The 17,121-nt window shown below is 52.1% G+C and overlaps 1 protein-coding gene across 4 annotated transcripts in view; it reads left to right on the top strand.

The window, feature by feature from the left end:
* Positions 1 to 17,121, top strand: part of FLT4 (fms related receptor tyrosine kinase 4) — a 57,129-nt gene that overhangs the window by 13,008 nt on the left and 27,000 nt on the right. For all 4 annotated transcript variants that reach the window (XM_059483461.1, XM_059483460.1, XM_059483459.1 and 1 more), the window contains exons 2-3: positions 7,956 to 8,052; positions 13,897 to 14,168. In XM_059483461.1, the coding sequence (XP_059339444.1) occupies positions 7,956 to 8,052; positions 13,897 to 14,168 (369 nt within the window). The remainder of the gene's footprint in view (positions 1 to 7,955; positions 8,053 to 13,896; positions 14,169 to 17,121) is intronic.

Raw genomic sequence — 17,121 nt, 5'->3', positions numbered from 1 at the left:
AACTGGAGGGAGCAGCAGTACCAGCCTTTCCCAAGGCACTCACCCAAAGATCCCAGACCCCCAGGGCCCCCAGGGGATGTCCTTAGCCCACCCTGGCCATGCATTTGTGCTGGCATTACCTTATGCCAAGTAGTGGACTTGGACCAACACTCGTTTCACACAAGCTATGGACCATCCTTTGCATCCCTTCAAGTCAGAGATGTAATGAACAGTGTTAATTGCTGATATCAGTCCCCTAAAGCCATCTGATCCCTCTGCTCCTTCTACACCACGTTAATCACACCCTGCTGGGGCAGAGAATGTGAGCAGGGCGAGATTTTGAAAGAAGTAAATTAAAACAGGAAGAGAAGCAACCTGACAGTCCTTAAGATGTGGGAGGATAATTTTAATTGAGTTTTGCAAGGGTTTAGCCATGCAGTTAATAGGGGCCACTGGAAGAGGGCTGGTTATGTATGCAAAGCAGGACAGCTCGCCCAGTGCTCCTGCAGAGCCACGGCGGTGGCAGAGTGGGAGCTGCCACAGGCTGTTGGGTAGGTCTGAGGATTTCTGCCCCTTAGGGAGTGAATCCTGCGGACAGAATAGGTCCTGTTCCTGTCCGAAGGCGCTGGGCTCCCCCTCCCCTCCCTGCGCATCCCGCTGAGCCGGAGCTGCCCTCTGAAATGTCAGGGAGAGGAAGCAATCCTTGGCTTGTTAGTTTCTACAAGGAAATAAAACACACAGATGGCTCGAGCATCCTCTATCTCAAAGGCAGGAAAAGGATTCTCCGGGCAGGAGCAGGCAGCCAACAAACGCGCAGCGATCCGGGGAATGGAGGACCAAACAAAGCAGCGTCTGGCCAGGCCTGGCCGCAGCAGAAAGGGTGGGCCGGCGGCCACCGGGGGGAAGCCAGCCCTCTGATGTGCCGGAGCATCCCTCGCCGGAGCGAGGGCAGCAAACAGGCGCTCCCCTGGGGCCCGGGGAGGCTGCTGACAGCAGAGATCCTGGAGGAGGTCTGCAGGGTGGCCCCGGCTGACCCGCTGCCCCCGGCCGGACATGTGGCTACCTGACACGGGCTAACTTTGGCTCAGGACGGAGCCTCTCGGGGAGGATGGAGCGGGGAGCGAGCGCGGGGGGGCGCGGGCAGGGAGAGGAAAGACGGCAGGAGACAGAAATGCAAACATGGCCTGACAGCCGTGGGGCAGGGGGAGGGGAGGAGGAAAAAGCAGGGTAAACCTGGCAGGATGGAGCAGGAAACCGGGCTGGAGCGAGCAGGGCGATGGTGAGATAGTGCTTCCTGCCAGGGAGAGCGGCAGACAGATAAACGCTCCCAGACAGGCGCTCGCTGACCCCGCTTTGGGATGCTGTGGGATGACGTGGGGCAGGACCCTGGGGCACTGCAGAGTCCAAAACCAGGTGAGAGCATGGTCAGGCACTGGGTGTAGCTGTGCTCTGCTGCCCAGGGCAGCTGGCTCGGAAATGCCCTGATATAAATCCCTGCCTGGAGGCACCGAGGGACCGGAGATACACGGGTAACTGCTCCTCGGGACAGCCCGTCTCTCCTGAAAGTGGTTTCTGCTTTTGAGCTGCTCTGTTTCCCTTCCCTGACGGACACCCAGCTTGGAAGATGAAATGTTGAAGGAGCCCAGAGACCATGTGCCTTTTTTTGCCTCATTACCCATTAGTGCAGGTGGTTACAAGATACCAGAAAAGAACCAATTAATTAAAGTTTATCACCCATGAGAGGCTAAAGAGACCTGTTGGGGTGCATGCGGTGAGGCCAAGCAGATTTTCAGACTGAGGCCTGTTTGGCCAGAGCCACAGGCCCTGGGTGTGCAGCTGTGCCAGGGGCTGGGGAAGCAGGGAATGCCCAGCCTCAGGGTGATGCTGCTCTGGCTGTGGCTTCTGAGATGATGTCTCACACTTCTGGTGCTGGACAGGAAGGATCAGACACCCTGTAATGATGGTCACCTCTGTGTTTGTATTGACTGAGTTTCTATAATTATTTTTCCTTTCTGTTCCCTGAGAAAGGACACTGGTGCTTTGGGAACGTCCCCATAAAATGTTAAGGATACAATTCTACCCCACTTTGATTTGGTGGTGTTGCAGGGCTTTGAGGTCCATGGACAAAAATTTGTAGACCAAAGGACCAATGCCTTGCCATTGGCACTGCCCACTGTGAGAAGGGAAAGGAGCTGCCCAAGGCCTGAGGGAGCCCCTGGTGTGTGGGTTCAGCTGTGGGGTGTGTGGGACTGTGATGGGGGTGTGGGATCAGAGGGGCTGGTCCTGCACTGAGAAGCACAGCCCCTCTGTTTAACCCTTCTGAGGCAGGTCTGAACTGAGGGTCAACCCTGAGTTATGGGACAGGGAACATGAACCTGAAAAGGTTAATAAAAGAAGGGGTCTGCTCTCTTTGTCCTTGTGCACACACATAGTTTGGGGGCGATTTTCAGTTTTCTATCATGATCTTTTTTCATTTGTACATTTGCCTGTTTCCATCTCTGTTTTCCTCCCATCTTCACTGTGGGCCTGGGTGGCTGTCACCCTACCCTGGCAGTCTTTGGGCACAGGCTGCTGGGCAGAACCTGCTCTATTTTGGTGTCAGTTCCCCCCATTGTCTGGGGCTCACTTTGCCCACTGTGAGTTTGGAGAAAAGACACCTGGTGTTTCATCCCTACATCGGCTGGAGCCTGACATTTATTTCTCAGCCTCGTGTGATATCTCACCTCTCTGCAAAACAAGCCTTCCTCCCTGCTGGAGAGCACTGGGAGGAGGAAGAGGAGGAGCTGACAGCCCTACTTCAAATTTCCCCTGCTGCTCTGCCAGCTGCCTGCTCCTTGTGTGACGTGACACTCACGCTTTGCCGCTCCAACCCACAGTTGGATGCTTGCCCCGTGCATGAGAATGAGCTGCTCTATGGGGGAACTTCAGCCCTGTAGGTGGGAATTGGCCTGGCTCTGCCTCCAGCACAAGGACTTCCCACACGTCTGTGGGCAACCATGGGTCCTCCAGAACAAGGGCAGTGAGTTGTACCAGCACAGGGCAAGTGGGGAATTGTAACTGGAGTGGGGGGAAAATGGTACCTGAGGTGCTGGAGTTAGTTCCTGTGGGGCACATGCAGTTTTGCCAGAAAATGCTGCTAATTCAAACAAGTCCAGCTTGGAAAGCAGGAGAAGTCTGCAGAAAGAGCAGAGCAAAGCTTCTCCTTCTGTCCCAGTGCTAGCTACTGCTGCTCTTTTGAATAGTCCCTCTTGGCTGGAGAGGTACCAGAATTTTACTGTTGCCTGTTCAGGAGCAGAGTTTTACTCACATAGTAACTGGCACAAAAAAAATTTTCCTTTTTAGAAAGTGTCCAAATCTTGAGTTCCTGCATTGCTTTGTTGGACAGATGCTCATTGTCTGGGAGTTTTTTCTGAAAACAGCAAAGTAGAGGTGAGGCAATAGCAGGGTCAGGGGAGCTTTTTGGGGGAAAGGACGCTCTTTTCCCTTCCAGCCTCTCTTTTGCCCCAGTACAGCACTGGGGTGGGCAGGCTGGGCTGGGCAAGGTGCAGGGAGACAGGCTTCACCTGTAGCAGCTTTGCTTTGTGCATGTCATCTTGCAGCTCTTGTCACAGGACCCCAAGGTGGGGTGGCAGGAGCATGAGCTGGGGCCATGTGATGGCTGTGAGCAGAGTGATGCAGCCCAGTGCCAGGGAAGGAAGTCAGAGAGAAGGACAGAGTGTGAACAAAATCCCTGTCCGGAAAGGCCCCGTTAATCAGTCAGCAGGGCCGACTCAGCAGAGAGGGAGGGAAGGGGAAGCAGAGAGGGGCTGAGGTGGTGTGTGGGGGTTTGGGGGAGGATCCGGTGCAGGGCTTCCTGTGAGTGGAAGCAGATGGAGAGCAGGAGCTGTGATGTGCCATTCTGCACCACACCATGCTGTACCTTGTCCCACACACAGCCTTTGCTCTCTTCCCAAAGCCACAGCACGCTGTGGCAATGCTGGCTCTGGCACCAATGCTGCTCTGCAGGGATTTAGCATTTGCAGCTATTGCAAGGCAAAACCAGACCCCGTGCAGGACTTTCCCACATGCCCAAGGGTGGAGAGAAGAGGTCAGTCTGTGAGATGCCCTGGGATGGATAGTACTTTCCAGGGTGAACGTGACTTCCCCACGAGGCAGGGAGAGCCCTGGATGCAGGATGCAACTGAGAGCAGCAGTGGAGACAGGGTGCAGAAGGAGGTAGAGGGGCCTGAAAGTGAAGCAGCCATCAGTGATAAGAAGGCCCTCAGTGCAGCCTGGCCCCTTTCAGAGCCATGCTCTGCAAGATCAAGGCAAAGAAAACTGCTGGGAAATGTGCTTCTCTGGAAATAGACAAGGTGTGACTGGCTGTGGGATCCTGCTTCCTCTCACCGCATCCCATCAATCCCCCTCTGTTTATTTTAATATCCTGCTGCCAACTTGCTTAAAAAAAGCTGCAACCATCTTGAAAAAACAAAGCCAGAGCTGCTGCATGCCTTTTTAATTACATTAATGCTCTCCCTGTGCAAGGGCAAAATTGGGTGTACGGGAGAAAGCGGGAGCTGCTTGGAGGGCTGAGGAGATAAAGCATCACAGGGGTTGGAGGTGGGGAAGGAGGGACTCAGAGGAGAGGAGACAATCCATGCTCTGGAGACATCTCCCTCGCACCCTGGGATTTGCCAGAGACACAAACCATCTGTGTGTCGGTTAGCAGAGATTTTATGGCCAAACCCAGCACCAAGTTCAGTGCTGGGGAGAGTGAAATGCAGGAGAGAGCCATGGCAGGGCACACGCTCCCTTGGGGAGGGAAAGGGCAAGGCCAGCAATGGGGTGGATCCATCTGGCAAGCACAGAGTGATAGAGAATTTTTGCAGGGAAAGCTGATGGCTTTGAAGATGATTTTGCAGTCTGGGAATGGGTCTGTGCATCCCTTTGCCTGTCCTGGATGCCATGGGTGCCTCTGGCCATCAGCATCCCAAGATGCCAGGCATCAGCGTGAGTAGTGAGTCCCCAATGTGAGCCAGTGCAGGGAGTCCCCAAAGTTCCCAGCAATGTGGGGCCAGTGAAGAGGCTGGGTGGCAAGGAGAGCTGGCCCAGCAGTACTGCCAGCAGCAGGAGTGTCCCCAGCCCTGCACCACGGTGCTTTCAGAGTGAGCAGTGGTTCCTTTTCCTGTTGTACTCACGGAGGGCCATGGACAGGATGCATCTGCAGGAATCCCACAGCCCCAACCTGCACAGATCGTACTTTTCCTTTCTTCCCCTCCACCCCCTGGTGTTGTTTGCTAACAGGTCACCAGGCAGCACGTGAAGGGAGGCAGGGGGTTATTTCTGCCACCATCCTGCTCCCCCCAGCCCCGGTGGTGAGGCACAGCATTGGCCAAGAGACTTCTGCCACCTTGGCACTTATTTAGTTGTTCAAGCAGAGGGACCATGCCAGTTTTAAGATCTAATTCAGTGCCTGCTGCAGCCAGCCCAGAGCTGGCCATGCCAGAGTTTTGGGGATTATCTTTCTGCTTGCTGCCCCAGAGCACAGACAGGATGAGAGGTTTTGCTGTCCCCAGCCAGCCCTGTGCAAGCCAATATCTTCTGCATTTTGGGCTGAGCACTGTGGGGGGACAGGCACCCCCAGATGCTCCCGGGGACGATGGGCAGGGGAGCTGTGGCCATCTGGAGAGCAGTGTTTGCACTGGGATAAGTGTGTCCGGCATTAATAGGAAACGCAGCTTAGCCAACAGATTCCTTCCCCCGCCTCCTTTTTTTAATAAACCTTGTTACATTTTGAAGGGATTTTACAAAAAATGCGGTCATTTATTTTCACAGCCCCAGGGCACATTTTTTCTGTGTGACATCTGACGTCCCCTCCTCAGGGGAAGAGGAGGTTGGAGGCACATGGCGGGGTGTCCTCCATGGTGGCCGAGCACCACGCAGCCCAGGGACCACAGTGACCCGTGTGTTGAGTGACAAGTGATGCCTGTGCTGCTGCTGTTGTTGTTGAGGGAGAGGTGTCTGTAGGACAGGCCGTGGCAGGGGGACACATACACAGGAGGGGGCCAGGACTGCCCCTGGGCTGACGCTGCTTCGTGTGGGTGAGTGGAGGCGAGGCGGGAAATGGCGTGGGGGGGGGGAGATGGGGAAATGGCTGTTGCCATGGGGGCAGACATGGGGACACCACCTCCGGGGGGAGATGGCTGTCACCCTGCTGTTGCCATGGGGGCAGCCATGGGGACACCACCTCCGAGCCGGCGCAGGCGGGAAGGAAGTGGAGAACAATTGGGGAGAAGGAGGCCGGCAGGCCGGGCCTGGCAGGGCTGGCGGTGCCGCTCCGCACGTCCCTCACCGCCCTGTCCCTCACAGCAGCCTCTCCTGGTGGCACTCTGGCTTCTCCACGAGCCTGGAACCCACCCATGCCACTCCTGTGGCTGAGAAGCTGGTGGCCATTTCTTGTCTCCTGGGCCTGGGTTCCCCATAGAGAATCATGCCTAGAATTATTGGATGATTAAAGTTGGAAAAGACTTCTAAGATCATTATGTCCAGCCATTAACACAGCACCACTGTGTTCACCACTCAATCATGTCCCCAAGTGCCACATCCACATGTTTTTTGAACACTTCCAGGGATGGTGGCTCTACCACTACCCTAGGAAGCCTGTTCCAATGACTGACTACCTTTTCAGTGTAGAAATTTTTCCTAATGTCCAATATTAACCCTCCCTTGTGCAACCTAAGACCATTTCCTCTCATCCTGAGGCTCTCAACCTGTAGTCCTCAGGTCACAGCTCTGAAGGAAAGGTGTTAGTTATAGCTGCTTGTGAAACACGTGGAGACACCACATCCCTGAGACCTCTCCAACCCTGCCAGATCTCTCTGATACCTGGGTTTGAATGTTACAAGGCAAGGAAACAGACATACACAGAACACAGTTGCAAAAAACCTCATGTTTTTGTAGAAAGTCAAGCCAGCAGCATATTTTTGCATTCTTTTCTTCCTTAGCATTTAGCACCTACCTGAGTCACAGCCTCACATTCCATAGCATTTTTCCCCCTCTCTATTTCTAGTTAGTTTGCTTGTTTTTGCAGTCAACAAGACTTCTTTTGAATTATCTCACATCTCCAGAAGCCGGAGTTTTAAGATAAAGATCATGAAGTAATGACAGTTGGCAACACTGTGCTGACAAAAAACAACAGTAGTCTCTGAGGGTAACCGGTACTTCGAGATGTTTTGTCCATGAGGAGCTCACTCAGGTTGCATGTCTGGCATGCCAGAGATGCAAACACACAAAAAGTGGGACTCTCCCTGAAAAAAGCTGGAAGAAGAACATGAAAAGGTTTAACTGCCTGTCCCTGAGCCTGGATAATTTCACTCCTGGAATGCCTGTCTGGTGGTACAGGGAAGGGGCTGCTGCAATCCACTAAGGTTGGTCCTACTCAGGTGACTGCACCTGAGAGTGCACCACAGGAGAAGGGCACTCCATGAATGCCTCTTTGCTCTGGAAAGCATCTCACACTAACACATTCGTGGTATCTGGGCATCCCTGATTTGTGCCTCTGATTACAGAAAGCTACATGTGTATGGAAAATCTCCTGCCAGACTCCTTCTGGTTAGCAGAGAGAATCATTTCAGAGCCCTAGTCCAAGCAAGCCCAGTATCATTCACCTGGTGAGGAATGGCTACAGTTGAATTCCCCAGTTTCTGGTCTTCCATTCTTTTTCTGGCCCTCATCCGTGCTAGGCTGTCTATCAAAGCCCAGGGGCTGTCTGGCCCTGGCCCAAGATCTGCTCACTGGAGCCAGAGGGCTGCAGGCAAATCTCTTTTGTCCCACTGAGCCAGCATTAGCTACCCTGTGGGAGCAGACCCCAGGGAGATCGAGGCTTCAGGAGCCTCTGCCCCTCTCTGGGCCCATGGCACCAGGATCCCTGCTGCCCACAGCGCTGGGCCCAGGCTTGGGCATCCCTGCATCATCCCCTGTCTCCTTTCTCTCCACAGATCTGGTGAGCAGCTATTCTATGACCCCTCCTACTCTGAGCATCACTGAGGAGGAGCACGTCATCAACGCCAAGGACACGCTGACCATCACCTGCAGGTAGGCACCAGCAAGTGGGGCCCTGTCTACTCTTACCTGGTCAGGGTTGGAGCACCAGGCAAGGAGAGCCCGCCAGGGACACCATGGCTGCAGTACTCCAGCAAATTAGCATGTCTGACTACAAACCTTCCACATGCCCCAAGTGTGAATTCATCTAATTAATTGAAAAAGAAGCAAAAGACGTCTCAGAGGATTCAGTGATAACCTCTGCTCTAGTCTTTCGGAGAAGAAGAAAGATAAAGAAACATTTTGCGTGATTTGATAACTTTGCTATAAGCTCTTCAGGGAAACTGATCCTCCTGACTCTCCTTGTCTTTCTCTGATGTTGCTTATTCTCACCTCACTGGGGCCACTGAGATTGAAGTTCTGGTTTCTAAATCTAATGGGACATTAGGGGGACACTGAGAAATATCCATGGGAGAAGGCAAGGCTGCAGTTAGTGGTAGTTATGAGAGGGCTCCAGCATTTCTAGGAAGATGGGATTTAATGCTCTCCCTTCATATATGTGGGTGAAAAGAAGCTCCAGCCAGGCCAGGTGAATAGCTGTGAGAGGAGCTGGAGAATATCTGGTTGCTTTGGGCACTGTGGCTCTGAGAAGGTGGTGTGTCTGAACTGATTTATCTATGCTGGGACACTTGGCTGTGCATGTTTTCTGCACTGTCTCCTGTCTCAGAAAGCAGAAAAAAAAAAAACCATAAACAAGTGAGAGAATTGCCCAAGGTCAATTTTCCTGGAGTTTCCCTTCAGCTGCTGAAAACAGATCCATGCTTGGGATCTGAATGCTGGGTCCAGTGGGGATTAAATTCAGCATGGGCCTCAGATGGGTGTTTCTCAGTGTTATATATAACCACAGAGCAATTACTGCAAACACTTGGCTGGCATTGTGCTCATGTCTTGTCACAAACATATTTAACTTTTCCTGGAACAGATGGCATTGCTTTTCCTTTGTGAATCAGTTCATAACCAAGGGAGAAGGACAGAGGAAAGGTTGTTGATATTAATTACTGAACTGCTTTCACTTGGTCTGGGAATCTGAGTGGTTGTGGGCTTCTTTTAATCTGGTGACTTGAGGAGCCATCATGAGTGCTGAGATGTAGGAAATGTGTGAGTTGGAGATCTGCCCATGACTGTCCTGGGGATCTGTGGTCAGCCATAGAGCCATTGTGGAAGCACAGAGGAAGAGAAGGGAGTTTAGGGATTCCAGTGCTCTGCCATGGTACTTTTCCCCACAGAGGGATGTGGAAACTGACACTCTCTATTAAAACCTTGGAAGAGGTGAGACTCTCTGAGGATATTCTGAATGAGTTTAGAATCAGAACAGAACCTTTCTCAACAGGAGTCCAGAAGGAGACACAGAAAGCACTTTCAAGACTGTTGTCTGTAGATTGAGCCAAGTTTAAAGGACATGCTGAAGTTAGAGGTGTGGTAAAAGAAAGTTTCTTCTGCAGCTATGACAGACTGAACTGGCCAGCTGAAGTGCCCAGGACCATCTGCAAACAGCACTAAAACCCATATACCCTCTGCCCATGTTGTTCTTTGGTTTTTCCTTGCCCCTGCATCCTGCTGTCCCAGATGTGCTCCCTGGGGCTGTGCCGTGTCCTTCACACCATCTGCAGATAAGTCTCAGTATCTCCTGATGGCTCAGAGCATTCCTCTTTTCCTTCTGAGCTCTCAGTCCTGTGTTTGTCTGTCTTGAGGAGAGGACTTTGACTGCAGGACACTTATTCATTTGAATGAAGAGTAAATCTTTCCTGGTCCCTGGATCTCTAATTACACCCAGCTGCTTCTCCAACCTCCTCTGGACCACGGCCCACCCGGGGAAGACCTGGCTTGTGTTAATGGGAGCTGAAGGGAAAAACATGCAGACCACCAAGAGAACAGGCAAAGGAGAGGGTGGTGGGGCAGGGTAGGGCAGAAACAAATACAAAATCAAATCCAGGATTCAGGGATTTCCTGCTGAGCATCGTGTTGGAGGTGACTTCAGTTTGACCCTGGTCTTCCCTTGAGAGCAATGTCCTCTGGCTGCTCTTCGAGCTGCCCTGGAGCCAGGAGCGCAGGCTTGCTTGAAGCAGTGCTCCAGCAGAAAGATGAGCTCAAAACCCCCGTGTGAGACTCCCTGGAGACCTTTCAAGCTTCACCCACCGAGCGTGAGAGCCATGCAGCCAACTGTGCTCTCAGGCTCCCTCGCAGCAGCCTGGATCTCAGACACCCCCTGCTCCTGCTCCACAGCCCACCAAGCCTCATTGGTGACCAGAGCCAGACCATGGGACAAGCAATGCCTCTGGAGCTGGGCATGCTTAGCAGATACACAAAGGCACAACACACACAAGGAGTCACCAGATGCTGGGACTCTGCTTTTGCAAATGCCATCCCGTGCAGTCCTGTTCCCTTGTCACCCAGCACAAGGCACCCTTGAGAGGCCCAGACACAGCAGGGGACCAGTGCAGGAGCATTCCCCAAAACAGAGATTGTGCCAAGGCTGGCTGAGAGCCCATGGGATGTTTTGATCCAAGCATGTGGCAGAACAGGGGGAAGGGGCTGATGCCCAAATGGACAGTGCAGCTTTTATTAGCTCCCATTCCTAGAAGGAAAGAATATTGTGAATCTCTGCATTCATGCCCTCAGCAGCCTGCATGGGGGGAAAGCAGAGAGCTTGTGCTGTTCCAGCTCATGAGCATTGGAGCAAATCCCACAACAGCAAAATTGTATGGAGGGATCAACTTGGTCCTGTCTGTGCTATCCCATCCCATCCCATCCCATCCCATCCCATCCCATCCCATCCCATCCCATCCCATCCCATCCCGTCCATCCCATCCCATCCCATCCCATCCCATCCCATCCCATCCCATCCCGTCCATCCCATCCCATCCCATCCCATCCCATCCCATCCCATCCCGTCCCGTCCCGTCCCGTCCCATCCCATCCCATCCCATCCCATCCCATCCCATCCTGCAGTTGCTGGGCACACAGGTGGGGAGCAAACCAGGAAAAAGAAGGGCAAGGATGTCCTTTGCTGCCCAGTGACCTGTTCCCAGAGCTGACTCACAGATGTGCAAACCCATCTGTGGCAGAGAGGAAATATTTGACCCCGGAGCCCTCTTGGCTCCCATGGAGGAAATGAGCAGTGTGGCAGTGCTGAAGGAGCCTGAGGATTATGTGAAGCCCCACAACCACTGCTCCAGAGCAGTGTCCAGGAACACACAACACCTGCTGATCTCTCCTACATGTGTTTGACTGCTCTGAACATCCTCCATGGTGCTGAGGGGAATCTGGTTTATCCCAGCTAAGCCACAAAGCCACAACCAGCTTTGCCCATCATACCACGCATGGGAGTTTCAAAGAAGATTGAAGAAGAGTGGTGCCAACTCAAACATCTCCCTTGAAGTGCATCTATCCTGAAAAGATTGAGGAAAACAGCTGTGGAGAAGACTACAGTGCATTTTTTTCCAGCTGGCATCAGCAGGCTCCATTGCCAAGAGGCAAATTACCACCAAGCTGAAAGAAAACAGCTTGGGAGTAAATCTTGGAAGGTGGCAGATAGGAGAGAAGGAACTGTCCAAAACTGCTGCTTGGACCCTTCCCCAAATGCAGGGAGTAGATTCAGAAATAAATCCATGTGAGCCTGGCCTACCCTCATTCCTGCCTTCTTCTGGTGCTCTTAACACACCAGTGACACTAACTTGGACTCACAGTAATGTCCACATCTTCTGTGTCCCCCCAAGCCTAAGGATATATGAAAGGAAATGAAAGCACATCTGAAAGGAATGCCTGGGCTGAGCTGCCCACGGGCTGGTTGGCATTGGCCCATCCATGTTTATATAAATATGTGTCACTCAGCTACTGCAGGCCTTGATGGTTAATGGAACAAGTGGATCTGATAATGTGTGAAAATCCCAGTGGGTAAATAAACAGAAAGAGGAAACACTGGAGACTTTCACAATTACCCTCCTGCAAGTGGAGTGCCAAAAATGCCTGGTCTGAAGCTCTCAGCTCTGGGCTGAAAGCAGGGACAGCCCCATGGTCTGTGCCAGTGCTGTGGGGCTGTGGACACAGCAGCAACAGCTGTGGCAGAGGCCACCAGGTGGTTTAGTGATCAGTTTCACTGTTATTTTCTGAGTGCATGAATAGGATGGGAAAAACTCAAAATTTAGTTCTTATTTTTATTGAAGTGTTCATGAGACTATGGTACTTGGGAGAAGCTTACCTCTGCTTCATGAACACAAGCTGCCAGAGCTGTACTTACAGTTCTGCCTCAGGCACTGATGGCATTTTTAGTGAAAGCAGAAGTTTGAGCTGGGTAAGAGGGGCTGTGTGTCTGTCCCCAGGGGCTTGTCACTGCCTCCAGAGCCCTTGTGCTTGGCAACACGGGAAGAGTGCAGCACACTCTCTCCAAACTCATCTGCAGCGAGCTGGAAGAGAGCAAAGTCTGCTCTATCCAGGGAAGATAAATCAGCTGCTGAAGACAAACAAAAAGGGGCAGGTCTTTCCCCCATGCTTGGACAGAAATCCTGTCCTCATTGCATCTGAGCCATTGTGCCCTCTCTTCCTCCTCACTGTCCCTTTCTGTCTGGTGATAGTCACAGTCTGCCTCTGCTTAAAAGCATCTGCCCATGGAGCTGCCCTGGCAGAGGTGCTGCATGTGCCAACATGTCTATTCCCAGCTTGCATAATAGATTAACCCAGTTTCCCCTCACAGAGCTGATGGTGCTGACAAAAGGCCATTTTTACCCCACAGCTGTCTCTTATGATGGCTTCTTTTCTCCCCCGTTTCTTTTCTTTTTTTTCCACACGTGCTTAAGTGACTTTCAGCTATTTGGCAAACTTTCAAGTGGGGGTTAGGCCTTCCTCTGAAAGGGGCTCTGATTTCACAGAAGGAAACTTCCAGTGTGGAATAAAAGCTTGTTTTGTTTGTAGTAAACAAGTGCAGTTATAACAAGCTACGGTGGCACGTGTGTGCACATGCAAGGTCCCTCTCTGGAGATCCTCAGCTATATATAAATACACACGTGCGTGTTCTGGCTGCGGCTTTCTGGAGTTCCTGGATGGACTTTTCTGTCTGTCCTTGGGCTGCTGGTGAACAGGCTTTGTGGTCATGCCATCAGAGAGGTGTCTGCAGCCCAGGGTCTCTGCAGAGGTGGGAAGGGGAGGCAGCCCCAGGCCAGCTGGGGTTTTGAGGGGCTGCAGGGTGCAGAGCAAGGGGAACCCCCTCCCACAGCAACGGGGAAAGGAAACAGCTGGCAGCTGGCCAGAAGGCAGTCAGCTGAGCCTCCTCTTGTTTTCCCCTTGCTGTCTTTTATCCCTGACTCCCTCCTGCTTTTCTCTTTCTCGCTTTCTTTCCAGTCTGCTCTCCTTCCCCCATTCTTCTTCCCACTCCATTCATCACACAATGAGCCCCAGCCAGCAGCTACACTGAGCCAAGGGAAATCATCACATCCATGTGTTTCCCTAATAGCTCTGGACCCTTTTAATAACGAGAGGGAATAGAAAATAAATGGAACCTTTCCCCCAGGGCCCTGTGTGTTTCCCGGTCCTGGCATTCATACCAGTAGGACAGTGCCATGGGACAGAGGGGCCTGCTTGTGAGTAGGCTGATATCTTACAGCTTAGCATGGCCAGAGAGGTGACCTGGGGAAGGGGATGAGCCTTTGCTTGCCCAGCACTTAGGGAATCTGCTTGCCATTTCCTTGTGCCTGTTTTTTCCCTTGGACAATGGCCATTTCTCCAGCCCCAGGCCCAGACTGGTGGCGGGCTGGGTGCAGGTGTGCAGACAGTCACACAGAGCAACAAAACCACCATGCTCAGCCCAAAGCTAATGCTGCTTTTCTTTTTCTGCCCCATGTCTAGAGGTCAGCACCCTTTGGAGTGGTCGTGGCCAGGAGGCAAGGTGGATCCTGCTGGGAAGGAGGAGACTGAGCTGGTAGCCTCAGCAGCCCCCAGCAGCGGCCGGGCAATCCAAGAGGAAGAGTGTGAGGGGACCGGCACCAAGCCCTACTGCAAAGTGCTGCTGCTGCCGGAGGCACAGGCGAACCACACGGGTTACTACCGCTGCTACTACAAGTACATCGAGGCCAAAATCGAGGGCACCACAGCAGTCAGCACCTATGTGTTTGTGAGAGGTAAGAGCTGTCACTGCTGTGCACCTGCAGGCTGCGGGCCTCAGGGCAGCCAATGCACCAACGTAATATCTGAAAGATGAAACATCTCAGTGTGCCTCCCAGGGCAGAGTGTGGCTGCTGCAGCTGGGAAGGGGGCTGAGGGATGATTCCCTACAAGTGCAGGGGACCAATATCCGTCCGTGGCGGCAGCACCTGGGATTCAATTATGTCCCATCCCGGGGGCATCGATCCAGCCAGGCTGGAATGCAGGAATTCAAGGAGTGAGAGCCTGGCCTCAGAGGCACTCCAGCACTAAAAAAAGCACAGGAGTTATCTTCTGGGCAGCTTGGGGCTCCCTGAGGTGCTGGTGGCCAGGGGTGGTAGTGTTTCATAAAGCTGAGGCTGAGAGGGAGAGGATGAGTGGTACAAACACTCCATGTGCAGCCTGTTCCCAGACCTGCTGCTGGCCTGAGCTGCTCCACAGTGACAGATCCAGATGCCCCTCTCCACATTGTGCAGGGGCTGCCTGTGCAGGCAGGGTTATGAGGTGTATTTTGGCAGAGGAAGGATGTTCACCAGGCTTGGGGCTGGGCCCTCAGCTTAGGGAGTGGCTGCGGGGCCAATACTCAGCATCTCCCTGTCCCAGGGGTTCCTCCTCTGTCCTCTCCCCTACTGCTCACAGCAGGCTCCAGCAAGATAAATGAACTCTGTCCTCTGGAAACAGTTGGCTGAGCTATTTCTCTTTCTGCCCCCATTTATTAGTTGGTGCAGTTGTCATGAGCCAGGCAGGTCATGACATATAAGATGCATTTTTCAGAAGTCCCGGGGCAAAGCCAATTTTGCCTCTGCAGCTATACAGAGAAAAATGCAGGGGCAAATCAGAAAAGCTGGGCAGCTGTTGGAGAGGAATTGAAGTCTATTTAGCAATTGCTTCCTCTTTCTGTGGACTATGCTGCCCACCCTAAAACAGGACAGAGCCTGCCTGGGTTTCAGACATCTGTGAGTTGGACAGGGGTGTTCAGACACTCTAGAGGGCTGTATCAGGACAGAGGCAGAGAGCTTCTTAAATACACTGAAAATGAGTACAACCCCACAAGCTCACATGCAGGGAGTGCTTTTGCAAGAACTGATTTTCTTTGTGATCCAACAAACATCACTTTGCCCCCTGATCCACCATCTCTCACCTCCAGCCTCTGCAGCTCAGGAGCTGCTCTACTGTTTACCAAAGAGTGCACATGGTGCAGGTTGGGGGCAATAAATCCCACACTGTCAGGGCCCATGGGACTCACAGTGCCTGTGGACAGCGAGTGTGCAGCAGGTCCTGCCAACAGCCAACAGCACATGGCTGCACAGCACATGTTCATACTCAGTCCAATCAGGCTGTCCCCTCTTAGGGTTATCAAACACCTAGAAAACCTCAGAATCTGCCCTGCCAGACCGGCTTTCAGGCAAGAGAAGGGACATGTCAGGAGAATTCAGGCATATGGTAAGCACAGCCATTGCAGAGCATTCAGATAAAGCCTGTTCCTGCTGAACTGGGCTGCAATGTGAGACTGTCCCTGGAGAGCTTGGAAGGGCTGATGTAAGTGTTGGGGATGTTTGGAGACAGGATGATCAGACCACAGGTTTATCCATCAAGCTCATTTCTCATGTTAAGGGCTTGGTGAAATTGCCAGGAACAGAATATCTGTGCTTGCCTGGAAAAATGGGTTCTTCTGTATTTTACCTGCAATTCAGTGGTCAAATGAACTCTCCATGCATGTGTCTCCCTCCCATGTGTCCGGTTAGGTGTGTATTTTATTACAACTACAGATAGCTCTGTAGACACAGAATGCCTCATCAGGGTAGGACAGGCTATGCACAGCCCACATCTCATAAAGCTTAGCCTGTATTAATGAAGAAGATGCTAAATTATTCCCATCCGACTCATTAAGGCAGTCTTAAGGAAATTTGTGATGTTGTCAGAGAGGGGAGTTAGTGCATGAATCACAAGATCACTGGCAGCTGGACCAGCCCAGTAAATCAGTTCTTGGCTGCCATCTGAGCTTGAAGGGGACCTCATAGTCTCTCACCTCTGACAGCTATGCAGCTCCTCCTTCTCACATGCCCAGGGTTTGGGAGAGGAATGAGGAACTTCTTCACACTGGGAAACAAATCTGTGGTTTCAGAAGTCAGCAATCCTGTGGCAGCAAAAAAAACCCAGAAGATAAAGAAGAACTCACTGGGCAATCCATGTTTTCTTAAGAGGTGACCAATACAGTTTTTTGAGTGTGGGTTGCTTCACCTACTCTGTAGAAAAAGTGCTCCACACACAGGAGAGGCCTTTGCAGCATGACTATCACTGAAGCAGCAGCTTTACAGATCAAAAATGAAAGGTTTATGCACTTCACAGGGGGAGCACTGGGTTGGATTGGGTTGAACACAATGTGACGTGAACAACAGAATCCTCAAGTGAGGATCATTTCCAAATTCATCTTTGACTTGTCCCTTTAGATGGGTCTCTTTAGGAGTTGGGTATCAGAGGGAAAGAATCTCAGGTTGTACAAATTGTTGTGCTTGTGCTACACTCCCTTGAAATCAATGGTTTAGCTGAAACACAGGTGAATAAAACTAAATGTAGTCCATTGGGATAATTTGGTCTGATTTCAGTGTACCAAGAACTGTAAAATCTCCCCTAACAGGATGCTGAGGCAGCCCAATGTCTCCCAGATGCAGACCCATCACCCCCTTATAAAGCCCCCTTCTCCCATGGGAAATTTCCATGAATAAAGCCAATCATGACCATGTGCTGGGCATTTGCAGAGGAGAGATGCTAGCAACACCATGCCTTCAAGACACCAGGAACCAGTCTGTATTCAGAGCATCCTGTGAGAGCAGGAATCCTGTGGAAAAGGGCAGGCAGGGGCTGATAGTAAAGAATAAATCATCTGTCACTAAGGCCACCAAGCAGTCTCACAATTCCCTGTGTCTTCCA

The sequence above is a fragment of the Ammospiza nelsoni genome, chromosome 16 (assembly GCF_027579445.1).
Source record: "Ammospiza nelsoni isolate bAmmNel1 chromosome 16, bAmmNel1.pri, whole genome shotgun sequence".
Taxonomy (NCBI): Eukaryota; Metazoa; Chordata; class Aves; order Passeriformes; family Passerellidae; genus Ammospiza; species Ammospiza nelsoni.
The sequence above is the reverse complement of the archived record's forward strand: the minus strand, read 5'-3'. Positions and strand labels throughout refer to the sequence as shown.